The sequence below is a fragment of the Podarcis cretensis genome, assembly GCF_951804945.1.
Source record: "Podarcis cretensis genome assembly, chromosome: 3".
Classification (NCBI taxonomy): Eukaryota; Metazoa; Chordata; class Lepidosauria; order Squamata; family Lacertidae; genus Podarcis; species Podarcis cretensis.
The window spans coordinates 14346496-14358798 of record NC_137172.1 but is presented as its reverse complement, the minus strand read 5'-3'; the positions used below and the strand labels follow the sequence as shown (position 1 = coordinate 14358798).

Here is a 12303-nt window from a genome sequence, read left to right as displayed (position 1 = left end):
ACTAAAACTGAGAAACTTAGAAACAAACTGTTCTGAAAATCCCTGTTTCAGCCTAAAGTTTAATTTGGTGGTTTTTCTAAGGTTCCGTCTACATTGAATCAGCACTCTACGGAACAGGAGATAATGTCTGGTACTGCAACACCCCCACTTATGTCCACATGGTTTTGGAATGAATACTGAAGATATTTTTACCTAGTCATCCACAAAAACCCCTAAATTATTAAGGCTTATATTACATAGACGTTCTTCCCGGTAATGTTCATAAAAAGTTATGGGTCCAGGAGATGCTAAAATAGCTCCTTTCCATTCCTTGGAGCTTTTTCATCTTTGCTAACCTTTCCCCATACATGGCTTGAAGTCCGAAAGTCCAGAGAGAGTGGCTCCAACAATACTGATTCTGAATTTGTGCTGTTCTCAATATTTTTGTATCCCGCAGTCCAGGATGTTTGAAGGGCTCACTTAGCCTGAAGTAAGTTATTGTCTACAGCTGGCATTAGGGATGCGGGTGGCTCTGTGGGTTAAACCACAGAGCCTAGGACTTGCCAATCAGAAGGTCAGCGGTTCGAATCCCCACGACGGGGTGAGCTCCTGTTGCTCGGTCCCTGCTCCTGCCAACCTAGCAGTTTGAAAGCACGTCAAAGTGCAAGTAGATAAATAGGTACCGCTCCAGCGGGAAGGTAAATGGCGTTTCTGTGTGCTGCTCTGGTTCGCCAGAAATGGCTTAGTTATCCTGGCCACATGACCCGGAAACTGTACACTGGCTCCCTCGGCCAATAAAGCGAGATAAGAGCCGCACCCCATTGTCGGTCATGACTGGAATTAATGGTCACCGGTCCCTTTACCTTTTTACAGCTGGCATCAGCATCATTTAGCATTTATCAGTGTGTGTAGTTCAGTTTTGCCCACAATTCAACCACCTTAGTTTGCTACAATTTAGCAATTTAGCATTTCATCACGACCCTAGCTTCATTTTGCTTTTTGCTTTCCAACTGAAGCACAACATCCCATGGAAACTGAGCATGCCCAGTCCTTAACGGTTGATTGTTTGACTTTCTTACGCCCCCTTACTTTTTTAAAAAGTTGGGAGGTTGTTTGGGTTTTTTTTTTCATACTTTGGTAAAACACACTGACATCTCCCTCTTGTTTCTCAATTGCCACGTTTTGTTTCCATTTCTTTTGGCACTTGCCACCAGATCAGTATTAGAAGGAATATGATGGGGGGGGGGGGGCAGAAGTCCTGGATTCAGCCCCTGGCATCTCCTGTCAAACAGCTACAGAAAGCAAGAAGACCTCTGCTAGCCACTGCCAGTCTGAGAAGACAACAGGGAACAATGGTTTGGCTTTGTGTATGGTGGCTTCTTAAGGTTTAGTCTATTTTATGCTGTGAGAAATATCCCAGGTATATGACCTATAAAGGTTATGGGCCTATCTGTATTGCAGAGGCATAAGATGGCAAGTGTAACATTATTGGGCATTTAAAGAAATGTAAAACTCCATACAGCAAAGTGTAACTATATGTAAAAACTACTGTTGATAGGTATCACTATGCCAAAAGATAAAGGGTGGTTTTTTTGTTTTGTTATTAAATGCATGTTTATAACCATAATACCTGGGATCAAGGCCACAAGGGCTATTTCTTCAGTGTACTGCCTGTTACAGGAAGCAGTTGTACAGTAACTAGGGTTGATTTGACTCACTCAGGTGAATTCAGAGCTTAATAACTAGTCTGGTGCATGGATAGCCTCCAAGTCGTTTAATCAAACAGGCTCCTCAAACTCAACCCACTGGTGCAGGATGTTCCTGGCATTATTTAAAAAGCTACACTCCCTGCAAAACAATATTATAAAAAGTATTGTTCTACATCATGGTGGAAAGTGTAAATGGTTGAAACATATTAGGACTTTCCCCCCATTATTCTTTTGTCTTTATAGCCACCTTTAAAACAAATGGCGCTGCATTAGTAAGAGCAACAATATTTTTAAAAGGTGAATTTTACATAAGGGTAATACTAGGAATTATTAGCAATTGTTTTCTGTTTCGAGAAGGAGGGGGGATGTTCATAAAGACAATTTTACCCAATCTCTATGAATATAGAGAAAATAAAATAAAAAGAGCTAAAAAAATATCCATGGAGTTGTAAGCCTTCTGCATTTCACAGAATATTTCAATACTGCCATACTTTACAGCATTATCAGTTACACAGTTATTTGACTATTTTCACTTACAGCTTTTAATAAATAACCTTGGTAGATATTGCTACATTTCACACTGGATTCTTTATTAAAAATTATCTGACAGTCTGTTCTGATTTTACTGTTCTTGCACTTTTTCTGAAGTAATGTTCATTTGAATCCACTTAAGAATAATTTTCTCATGATTTCTGTTACATCCAGGACTGAATGACTAGCCACTGATAGACTTGTTCTCCATGAATCTGTCTAATCCCCCTTTTAAAAACCTTTTAAAACCATATAAATTAGTGAATTCTCTAAATGAATTATATGCACTGTGTGAAGATAGACTTCTTTTTTCTGTCCTGAATCTCCTGCCAATCAACTTTGCTGGAGGAACCCAAGTTCTAGCACTGTGAGAGAAAGAGCAAAACTACTTTCTCTACTTTCCTTTACAAATCTTTATCATGTCACAAACCAGTATTTCCTTTTAGACGGTTAGGCATTGGAATGTTTTGTTGGTGTGTGGAAGGGCAAGGTGTGGCCATCGCCTACTCCTTCAATTTTGGGTATTCCGTTAAAGGAATCCGGCAGTCGTGGATCCTGTCCGATGCCTGTGTGGCGGGGGGCCATGGAACGACCCTCGGTGACATCAGGGGAGAGCTTATAGTTGCATTAGCATCAACAGGCTCCTCCGACTGGTGGTTAACCCCTCTTCAGACTCACCCCTCTCTGAGTGGGTGGAGTCAAATCTTCCGTGGTCCAGTGCCTAAGCCAATACCTTCTCACATGCTGTAATCAATAAAGTTGTGGTCTTTTCTTGCCCATTAACCTTATACACTGTGTCCACGTGTCTTTATTCCACCAAGTGGGGATCGGGCCCTCAAATCACAATTTCCTTTTATAATGTAGCAAAAAACACAACACCTCAGCACCTTTCCTCACAAGATAAGTGAGTGCCCCACACTGCTGATTGTTAAGTTTGGATCGCTTTTACACCAAGCATCTATCTTTTTCCCTTCCATCAGCAATATTGAGCTGTCCAGGATCCCCTTTAAGGCCAGAGGTTTAAGTCAACCCTTCTGTTGCTGGAAATCAGAAATATATTATTAATAACGGACATAAATTATGAAGGATGGGGTGACTCTGTAGATTGCCAGGCCAGGGAAGTATATTTTTGGACACCTCTCTCAGAAATACTTGGTATGTTAAATGAAAATAGTGCCTCAAAATGATATTTCTTCATGGAATTAAAAAAAAAAATCAAATCAATTTGTTTTGAATTGGCACTAACTTATTTTTTATGTTAGCAATAACATAACATAGCCACAGTAAAAATCCACCATCCTACTGTGCTAGAATTTGAAATGCATGGCACTGTATTTTTTTTATTTATTTACACACACATAAGGTAAAGGTAAAGGTACCCCTGCCCGTACGGGCCAGTCGTGTCCGACTCTGGGGTTGTGCGCCCATCTCACTTAAGAGGCCAGGGGCCAGCGCTGTCCGGAGACACTTCCGGGTCACGTGGCCAGCGTGACATCGCTGCTCTGGCGAGCCAGAGCCGCACACGGAAACGCCGTTTACCTTCCCGCTGGTAAGCGGTCCCTATTTATCTACTTGCACCCGGAGGTGCTTTCGAACTGCTAGGTTGGCAGGCGCTGGGACCGAGCAGCGGGAGCGCACCCCGCCGCAGGGATTCGAACCGCCGACCTTTCGATCGGCAAGCCCTAGGCGCTGAGGCTTTAACCCACAGCGCCACCTGCGTCCCGCCGCCACCTGCGTCCCGCCTACACACACATACACACAACTTTATTGTGGTCCATAGACCCAAAATACACAGTACATTTTTTAAAAGAAAATTACATTGTTGCTGTTGTTTTAATTTCATTTTTGTATTATTCCCTTGTATTCATGGATGCATAGTTGTACTTACCTTCACACTGATTTGAAGCCACTTTGTGTCCTTCCTAAAAGAGGCTCCTGGGAAGCCAGAGGGCCATTGCCAGAACAACTCTTGGGTTGGTGCAACTGGCTAAAATGTTTTAAATGGTTTTAATTTTGGTTCCTCTAATTAGTTTTTGTCGGGTTTATGTTGGTTAAATGTTTAGTTGGGGTTGGCAGTTATTTTAATTTGGGTATAACTGTAAACTGTTTATTATTGTTATTGTTATTATTGGTTTCTATTGATTTATTGATTTGTATGTTGCTTGTATAGGATATTTTGTGTTGTTTTTTTGTGTGTGTTTTTGATGCTTTGTTGTGTTTTTATATATGTTGTAAGCCACCCAGAGTGGCTGGGGAAACCCAGCAAGATGAGTGGGATATAAATTTAAAATCTATTATTATTATTATTATCATTATTATCGTTATCATTAAATGTCCAAATCTGCTAGAAGAGGATGTGTTCCCTTTGTTATTCCCGAGCACAGTCAATAAAAAAAGCTGCTAAACTATTAATTAAATCTACAATAAGAAATGTGGTTAGGCAGCATGATATGCCGATTCTTCAGAAGTTTTTATTTCCCCCTTGATTGCATTCCCCCCCCCCCCAGCTCATGACATGGGATCGGAATGTTATTCCTGTGATCTGAGGGGCTGTAAATCATAGGGACCCCTGACCATTAGGTCCAGTCGTGACCGACTCTGGGGTTGCGGCGCTCATCTAGCTTTATTGGCCAAGGGAGCCGGCGTTTGTCCGCAGACAGCTTCCGGGTCATGGGACTAAGCATGACTAAGCCGCTTCTGGCGAACGAGAGCAGCGCACGGAAACACCGTTCACCTTCCCGCCAGAGCAGTACCTATTTATCTACTTGCACTTTGATGTGCTTTCGAACTGCTAGGTTGGCAGGAGCAGGGACCGAGCAAAGGGAGCTCACACCATCATGGGGATTCGAACTGCCTACCTTCTGATTGGCAAGTCCTAGGCTCTGTGGTTTAACCCACAGCACCACCCACATCCCATATATATATATATATATATATATATATATATATATATATATACCAGAATATATCCACACACACACATACATACACAGACAAAACTTTTGTTCTAACCCATTCCTAGTACAGTCCAAGGCAAATAAACTAAAATCTCATTATGTATAGAGGCCTTACATTTGTAGTGCACAAATAAACCTAGGACTGTGTGCACACCGTACAGTTGAAACAACTGACTTCCTACCAATAATCCTAGAAACTATACTCTGTTAGGGATACTGGGATTTGTACAGTGGTACCTTGGGTTAAGAACTTTGCTTCAGGATGAGAATAGAAATCGTGCAGCGGTGGCGCAGCAGCAGCAGGAAGCCCCATTAGCTAAAGTGGTACCTCAGGTTAAGAACAGTTTCAAGTTAAGAACGGACCTCCAGAATGAATTAAGTTCTTAACCCGAGGTACCACTGAACTTCTCTGAGAGGTAAACTACAGCTCCCAGGATTCTTTAGGGGAAGTCACATGATTTAAATGTAAGGCATGTATGTTTCCTAAACCCATTGTCTATTACATTTCCCATTCTATTCCTGTTCTTTTTGTTTAATCTGACCTTGTTTCATGGCACAAGATATCAGGATGACTTTGCCAAATCATGTTTTCTGTCAAACAACTAATACATTACATATAAAGTGAGTACATTTGCAGAGGTGGCAAGAAAAAAACTGATTTTGCAAACTGAATGCAGGTTTGCTTTTATAGGGACTATAATCTAAAATTCTATATTGTGTGACAACTTTTTTAATGTTAGTCAGCTTTTCTGTTCTGTTCCTTGTGTACATTCAGGCTGCAACTCTATGTATGCTGATTTGTGAGTAAGCTCCATTAATTTCAGCGAGTTATCCTTCTGAGTAAACATGAAGAGGAGGACTGGCCTGTCATTCTCTTGCCCTGTTATAACTCATGCTTTAAAACAAATAAATTGATCTGGTCTCAGTACATAAATAATACTGACCTACCTTGCAATGCTTTTTGTACGAGACAATGCATGTGAACATTCAGGAAACCCCATTAAAAGTATATTATCACTAATAGGAATACCAATAACATATTAAAGAACAGCTATGGAATCTGATATAAATAGTTGGGTCCGTGAAGGTAACAGCGCCCCATATTGCTACAGTAAACTCAGTATTTATAGCAGGCTATGTTTGCTTTAAAAAAAACAAAACTGCTCAGTTATCTGCACAGTAATGAGCAGCACCTAAGGCGTGAAAAGAAAACTCATTAACAAATCCTCTTCCCATTATGCTATTCCACTTTATAAAGCAAGACTATGCAAGAAACACAGGCATATCATAAAACCCCATGAAGTTTAACGACCAGAAAGTCTTCTGATTAACTTTTATGGACGTACAATAGTGCCCAGTATATTTTAGGCGCTTCTATAAATAATGGTGGTGGTGAACGACGACTCCTTCATACAATAATCCAAAAAACACCACTATGCAAACAGAACACCATATTCAGTTGGTGTTTTTTCTCGACCACTGAATAAACCCCACCGACAGTTTTGAAGTCTACAAAGACTCAGAGCCACTAAGGGCGAGGAAGAAACAACCGCTATAGGCAAGAGCTGCTGTGAGTCTTAAGCCTAATGAGGGGAACAGGTTGCACATGTCCCCTTCCTATTTTATTTTTGCTTCCCCTAATTAGTCACAAGAATGTAACCTAATCACAGAGTAATTCAAACCTTTGATTAATCAATACAAAGAGCTACCCATTGCTGTTATGCAATCAACCTTATTTGATATGGTTTTCATTAACAAATAGGATGCAAGGGCTCAGAGAGTAACAGCTCTCTGTGACTGGCTGGGAATCTTGTCTTTTGTCTGAATTTCTTTTTAATCAGCTGCAATATTGCACATCGCAAGCAGTGTATTTCCCCCTGCAATCAGCATACACTGTGATGTTCTAACTGGGATAAAGAGTCTTGGCCACTGCCGTAATTAAAGACTTGTGATGAGCCTCTGAGGCTGCACCACACACTTACCTGGGAGTAAATCCCACTGATATGAATAAATGTAGATGGAATAGGTCTGTAAATCTTAATAGCTGGCTAGATCAAAAAAACACCCATTCTTCCTTCACTTGAATGTGTTAATTGCACTTTTTTTTGAAATAGTTTATGAGATTTACATGCATCTAGCATCAACATCAGAGTTTAATTTTAATGGAGGTGCAATTTTCATCTTTCTAATATGGAGTTGTGACATGCTTCCATCCCTTTCTTTTGGTTCTTAATGTTCTTCTGCTTCTGTATCAATGTTTCTTAAAAACTTATTTGTTAGCTTGTTTTCATAACATGGATAGTGTTTCAGACAATTTCAACATTTGTAATTTCTGCTTTTAACTGGATTCACATGCAGCCCTCTACATGTCTTCTCAAAAACAATCTCCAATTGTTTTAATGGGACTTGCTCCCAGGACATTGCCATAGGATTTCAACCTCAATCTATCAATCAGTTACCATTGTGAATTAGGTCAGTGTACTGAAACAGGGACATCTAAACTCATCTAAGCCCTCCTTTAAGACCACATACTGCATTAAAACCAAGTATTTGCAAATAACACCAATACAAAGGCATTTCCTCAAGAGCCAATGATCTTATAGCATATATATTATTTGATCTATTACAGTTTCAACAGCATTTGTGAATATATGTAATAAAAAAGGCTTGAATGTTCAGCGCTAATAACAGAGAAGATGAAAGATAAAAAGCTGACAAATTAATAGGATGTGAAATGACTGAAAATCTAAGAACTGGACAGCAAAGGAAGGAAGTTTACATAATAAAAAGCACACCCACAAATTATGTCTCTTTTCTACAGCCAGTGAAACTTGATTAAAAGTGATAAAGGCAAATTACTCAGTCATTATAGACATATAGCCACTCAACAAGCACCTTCATCTGGTCTTTGTCAGTTTGGAATCATTTCTACGTTCCATAGGAAGATTGTTTCCTTTAATTTTTATATGTGTACAGAAACATGTATTCTATCTCCTCATATGCTATCATTTATAACAGCTTTGACTGTCACTCCATGTCCAGCAAATGCAACAAAAATATTTCCTATCCATTTCAGAAAAACATCTGCATAAAATTAGAAATGCAAATATTATTTATTTTAAAAAATAAATAAGGACCAGATGAAACCGCACTTAATTAATCCATGTTACCAAAAGGGATGGGCGCTGACAATGAGGATTCAGTTATTAACATGTTTGCAGATTTGTTTTGGTTTGTTTTTTAAAAAAAAAGAAAAAGGGGGAAGAATACAAGCAAGTCCCTTTTGCTTTCACCATCTTCTGAGTTCTAGTTCTGAATACTGACCTCTGGAAATATTCCAGTCAAAATAATTCTACAGCTGCATATAGCCTTCATATGACAGACATATGAATTGGCTAAGTCCATTATTGCAAAATGACATTTATTCTGGTATGAAATTATAAATCCACTGCAATTCATACTCCTTGTCCATTAAGGAGCTGCACAAATAAATCATTGATATGGCTTCAAGCAATCTGATGATATTAATAAACCTACCTCCAAAGAGGAAGAACAAACACAATTTCTCCATTATCCTCATACAATGAATAAATCCCATCACCTCTCCTCCCACGCTTTCATACAATAATCAAACTAGGAGCAGCCAAATCCACAAATCTGTTAAGGCCAAATACTTGCTTTTGGAGTTATTTAATCTCATTGGGACTAAACAGGTTTAAAATCAAGTACTTCAGCTGACTGGAGTTGTGGATGAATTTGAAAGCCCATTTCCTAATGGGAGAAACCCCATCAAGGATAATTTCAAGTTACCCATTCCCCATCTTTCCTTTTCTAAACCTAATTCTCCACATTCCCTTCCATGCAATCAAGTTCTGCTCACCACATTGCTCCCTGCCCACAACCTTCCTGTTCCCAAAATGGCGACTTTCCCACCACCACCCACCACCTCATCTTCAATTTTGCCTTAAAAGTTGCAAAACATATGGCGACAATAATTGTTCAAAGGGATGGAGGAAGAAGGGCTGGAATATTTAACCGAAGGTCCAAGGTATGAGATGGATGAGGGGAAAGCACAGCTGCGAGATTCACTCATACAGAGGAAAAGCCATGCAGTCTCCATCTCCTGACCTTCCCTGTCATTGAGGGAGAGGCTGGCAGGGCAAAGGTGAAAACATGTTCTTACCTTCGCTGCAGTCCTTCCCGCGGAAGCCAGTTTGGGAGCAATCACACACAGCCTGGTCATTGAGCACAGAGCAGACGCCTCCATTGAGGCAAACGTCATCCCTGGCGCACAGGTGGCTCTGTTCGTCATCCAGTCGCACTTCTTGACTCTCCACAGGCGAGGACTGTGTGTAGTTGACCCTTACATCTGTTATCCATCCCTTGAAGGGCTCCCGGTCCTTCACCGAGGAGAGTGTTACTTTTAGAGTAGCTGAACGCAGCTCAGGAGGCAACCCTCCGAGAAAGAGGCCGCTGAAGACAGTCATGTCCCGTCGCTTGGATTTCACTTCCACCCACTTAGCCTCAGTCTGGTCGATTAGTAGCGTCGTGTTCTTAAAATTGCGGCGGACAACCACTGTGTGCCACAGGTTGTCGTTAACAGCCATGTCGGAGAGCAAGATGGCGGGTTCGGCACAGAAGATGGAGAAGCTGAGCTGGAGCCTCCCGCCTTGCGTCAGGATTAACTCCAAGAAGTCACAGAAGCCCTCGTCGTCAAAGTAAAGGACCAGGCCACTGGAACTGCGGGTCTTCATGTTGAAGCTCATTTCACTCTCGCAGCAGGCATTCCATTTAGGGAAACGAGTCCACTGGCCCTCTGCTCCTGGGAATTCCAGGCTGCTGCCAAGCTCGGCCCAACATCCCAGGAGCAGGGCCATCCATAATAGGAGGCAACCTCCACGCCTGAGGAGCACAGGCCCCATTCTTCGTGGGGTGGGGTGGGGGAGAGGGGGGAGAGGAGGGGGGAGTGGTGGTGGGGGGTTTGAAGCAGACAGGGTAAAATCTTTCCAGGAACCCCTCACACTAGATAAGTTAACTCTTGCTTTCCTAATGTTCTGGGGAGGAATAGTGGAGTTGCCTCTCCCAGTAGGAGAGGCTCAAGGGAGGCGCACCCAATATGTAAATCCCTCCTCCCTTCAAAAAAAGAAGAAGAAGAAAAAGCAAAAAGCAAAATGAATGAAAGAGAATATTTTCAAGCACAAGCAAATGTGCAACTTTGACGGGGCTGTAAAAAAATGACTTTAGAAATAAAAGGCACTGGTAGATGCTATTCGGTCATCTGCTTGGCTTTCGAAGGAGATGTCTAAGGATGGATGAGTCAGCAGAAATTTTTACCATCAAACACCCATGTCACCAAGTTGGAAAGGAGATGGGATGGTGTTCAGAGAGGAGAAGGCCAACAAGACACCCAGAAAACCTGCCCCAAAGATCCACAGGCCCACTGAGACTCGATCAATATCCCAGCACACATGGAGGAATCAGTATCCAAGCGCGTGTAGAAGTCATGTTACCCGATAGCTGTATTTCCCCAGGATTCTCCCTCACCTTTCGCTGCAAGCAATTGCCGGATTACAATCCAGTCTTCTCGAGGCTGATCCTCTCATCAGATCATGGTCTGCTCGCCATGCAACAGATCAGGAGGAGATTCCCAATGGAGCTGAAATCCAGACACTGTCATGAAGCTCAGAAGCTACTTGAAATGCAAAGCTTCACAGCTCCTGTATTGTTTTGGGGTTTTGTTTTCCTTGAGCAAGGCCCAAACTATGAAGATCCTGGTGTTTGATCGTTGGGGGGTTTTGCGCTGTGCTCTTTTCAAAATAAAAAAACCATCTGTGAAGATATAAAACAAAAGACAAGTACATTTCAAAACCACGAATGAAAAGTAAAACGAGCCTGTAAAAAGGGTGAGGGTAACCACAGATTTAAATGTAACCAGAGGCAAGTGCAGGCTCCCTTGCTACAATAAAGCTATAGCTTCATGTTTTATGCCCTATGCTGGGGGGGCGGGCGGGGGGAGTTTCTTGTGATGAATTCCATTCAAGTTAACTCCATTAGTCACTGTTTTAAATGCCCAAGTCTGTTTGCAGCAGTAATTTTTTGGACTGGAAAAATCATTGGAAAAGCCTTTTTCATGTACAGAGCTTGTTATGGCAGAAAGGGGCATTTAAATGTGCTACTTATGTTTACTGCCATTTGGGCATCTTCAAACATAATTCATTACAGAAATAAACCTACGCCTACTATCCTCCATTCAGTGATGTTATTGCATGCTGTGAACCTGCTTATTTCCCCCCAGTGTTCTTAAATTCATGAAAGTGGGACAAGATCACAACAAGGCCGAACAGACGGTGAATTACCACAGTTGTTGCATTCCTTGCTAGAAGTAGGATTGTGTTTGTTATGTCTGTAATATTTCTTGGAATCTTTTAACTGTTGAAATTTTACATTATTGCAAAGGGGGGAGAAGCTGTATGATACAGCTAGATTGCTGTATCATACAGAACACAGTCCAGCCATCCTCTGCTATTACTCTTTTAGGACCAGTGGCGTCTTCTAGACCCCAGCTCTCAATATCCCTGGCTATTTGTCATGATGGCTGAAGCTGATGGGAATTGTGGTCCAGGAACACCTGAAGGGGAACACATTGGCTACCTCTGCTTTAGGATAAAGGCCAAAGCCCTGTTCACATAAGCCTCATCTTGGAATTAATTTGTGTGTGTGTGCGAGTGTTTGTGTGTGGTGTGGCTAAAGCAGTTTGCATGTTTTAAGAAATACATCTCCCCCACCACTGCCTTGAACTCTCCCAGTTGTATATTTAACTTAATGGATAATACATATTTACTGATAGCTTTTCTATCGTAAATCTGTGTCCCACTTTAGCAGCACAAGCTGTCATCCAGCAGAACTCAGGCACATGCAGTAGCAACACATGCCCCCCTCAAAAAAAAAAAAAGCCTCAAAGTAGAAGTAACACCAGAACACAACCTTCCCTAGACTATCAAATGTCATTTTCTTTCTTGATGTGCCTTCAGCAAATTTCACCCACTGCCATCCCTAATTTGCATTCTATTGCACAGTAACCAGCAGCATTCCAATGTTGTGCCAATCAGGTGGGAAGCTGAGGAGAA

At 41.5% G+C, this 12303-nt stretch overlaps 1 protein-coding gene across 29 annotated transcripts in view; it reads right to left on the bottom strand.

The window, feature by feature from the left end:
* The window catches only part of NRXN1 (neurexin 1), a 1023765-nt gene that overhangs the window by 1004899 nt on the left and 6563 nt on the right, over window positions 1-12303 (bottom strand). For all 29 annotated transcript variants that reach the window (XM_079968418.1, XM_079968429.1, XM_079968424.1 and 26 more), the window contains exon 2: window positions 9360-11005. In XM_079968418.1, the coding sequence (XP_079824544.1) occupies window positions 9360-10098 (739 nt within the window). In that variant the 5' untranslated portion in view covers window positions 10099-11005. The remainder of the gene's footprint in view (window positions 1-9359; window positions 11006-12303) is intronic.